We start from the raw sequence: 1,549 nt of genomic DNA, 5'->3' as shown, positions 1-1,549 counted from the left end.
CTTCATCCCCAGATTGTGTCCTAGCCATCTCAACCTTTCTCTCATTATAACAATAGATACCAGGATTGAACAACAATTTTCGTACAGCTTGCAGTCTGAATTGCGGCTAGTCAGATGGGTACCTAAAACAATCAGTAGGAAATTTCTCTAGAAAACATCTAACAAATCCTTCACCGTCTTTCGGAGCACCAAGCTTCAAAACCATTCTTGACCGCTGTCATCGCCTATCTTCATATCATCGCATAGTTATCTTCGTATTCTTCCAAAATTATTTTCAACTGTGAAAATATATCATGGTCCTTGGCTAATCTACTTTTAACGTCCTCACTGTACCCACCGTCTTTACTGATAATGCTTCCTAGGTAAGTGAATCTGTCCACTTGATTGATTTTCCCGTTACTCAGCATTACCTCTTCACCTTCAATTATTCCCAGCCTTAGCGACTTAGTCTTCTTAACATTAATTTTCAAACCTAGTATTCCACCCTGAGATCTAAAAACCTCCAAAAATTCCTTCACTTTGAATACTTTTTCATCTATGATGCTCAAATTATCAGCATAATTTAAGTCTAGGAGAATTTCACATTCTAGTTCCATTCCGTGTTCCCCCATAGCCTTTGCTGTGCTCCTAACGACGAAGTCTATCAAAATGATCCAACAAATAGAACTAATCAATTAGTGTATTTATCTGGTATACCCTACAAGGTTAAGATCCCTTGCTAAAACTCTTCTATCAACTGAATCAAACACTTGCTCATAATCTCTTGAACTGAGGATTAAAGGGGTCTGGTGACTTCAAAATTATTAATCTAAGAGTGGAGTTTCCACTTTTTAATTATCATTTCTCAGTTATCAATCTAAGAGAAAAAATTAGATAGACACGTCTTCGCCCCTTCCGAAAATCACACTCTTTTTTTAAAGCTTATATACAGCATCTTTAAGTCTAAAATTACCATTATACTAAATAATTTTGCTTCCTAGAGAAACCAAGCTATTGCCTCTATAATTAACACACTCACTCTCATCACCTTTCTTATAAGTAGTTTGATTAAAACTTTCCTGAAATTGCTAGGCTTCCTTTCTAAAGTTTTTCTTTTTTCAAAAATTATATCAATAATTTTTAGTAATTTATCTATAGCTTCGTAATCACCATATTTAAAAAACTCATTTATAACACTACCAGTACTCTGCGCCTTATTATTTTTTAATCTCTTTAGAACTGTCACTAATTCTTAATCAAAAACAAAATCTTTCTTTACTTCCAGTGTCACAAACTTTTTCATACTTCTATCTTTTTAAGTAGATTTGTCACAGCTTATTACGTTTTATAAATATTCTACCCTTGTCTCTTTAAGTCTTCCCTAACAACTAATTGTGGCCCAGTTCCTATTTTTAGCTGGGACAAGTTTAGATCGACTATTGCGTCTCATTTTTGGACATGCCAGTGCAATATATCGCCTTGCTGCATATTCCAGATGTTCGGCAATTTATACTTCACACTCACACTAATTCAAACTCCCTTAATTCATATTTAATGCTTTCTTCACTTT

The 1,549-nt window shown here is 34.3% G+C and overlaps 1 protein-coding gene across 1 annotated transcript; it reads right to left on the bottom strand.

Moving 5' to 3' along the window:
* Nucleotides 1-230: 230 nt before the first annotated feature.
* Nucleotides 231-596, bottom strand: LOC148940967 (uncharacterized). The gene has a single exon (XM_089105121.1). The coding sequence runs from the start codon at nucleotides 594-596 to the stop codon at nucleotides 231-233; it is 366 nt and encodes a 121-aa protein (XP_088961247.1).
* Between the last annotated feature and the right edge of the window lie 953 nt (nucleotides 597-1,549).

The sequence above is a fragment of the Artemia sp. Qi Xiang Cuo genome, chromosome 19, assembly GCF_049724085.1.
Source record: "Artemia sp. Qi Xiang Cuo chromosome 19, ASM4972408v1, whole genome shotgun sequence".
Lineage (NCBI taxonomy): Eukaryota > Metazoa > Arthropoda > Branchiopoda > Anostraca > Artemiidae > Artemia > Artemia sp. Qi Xiang Cuo.
This window is presented reverse-complemented; position numbering and strand designations above follow the sequence as displayed.

Bases quoted from the DNA above. Each gene is read 5' to 3' on its own strand.
- LOC148940967 (XM_089105121.1), bottom strand. From the start codon at position 596: ATGGAACTAGAATGTGAAATTCTCCTAGACTTAAATTATGCTGATAAT.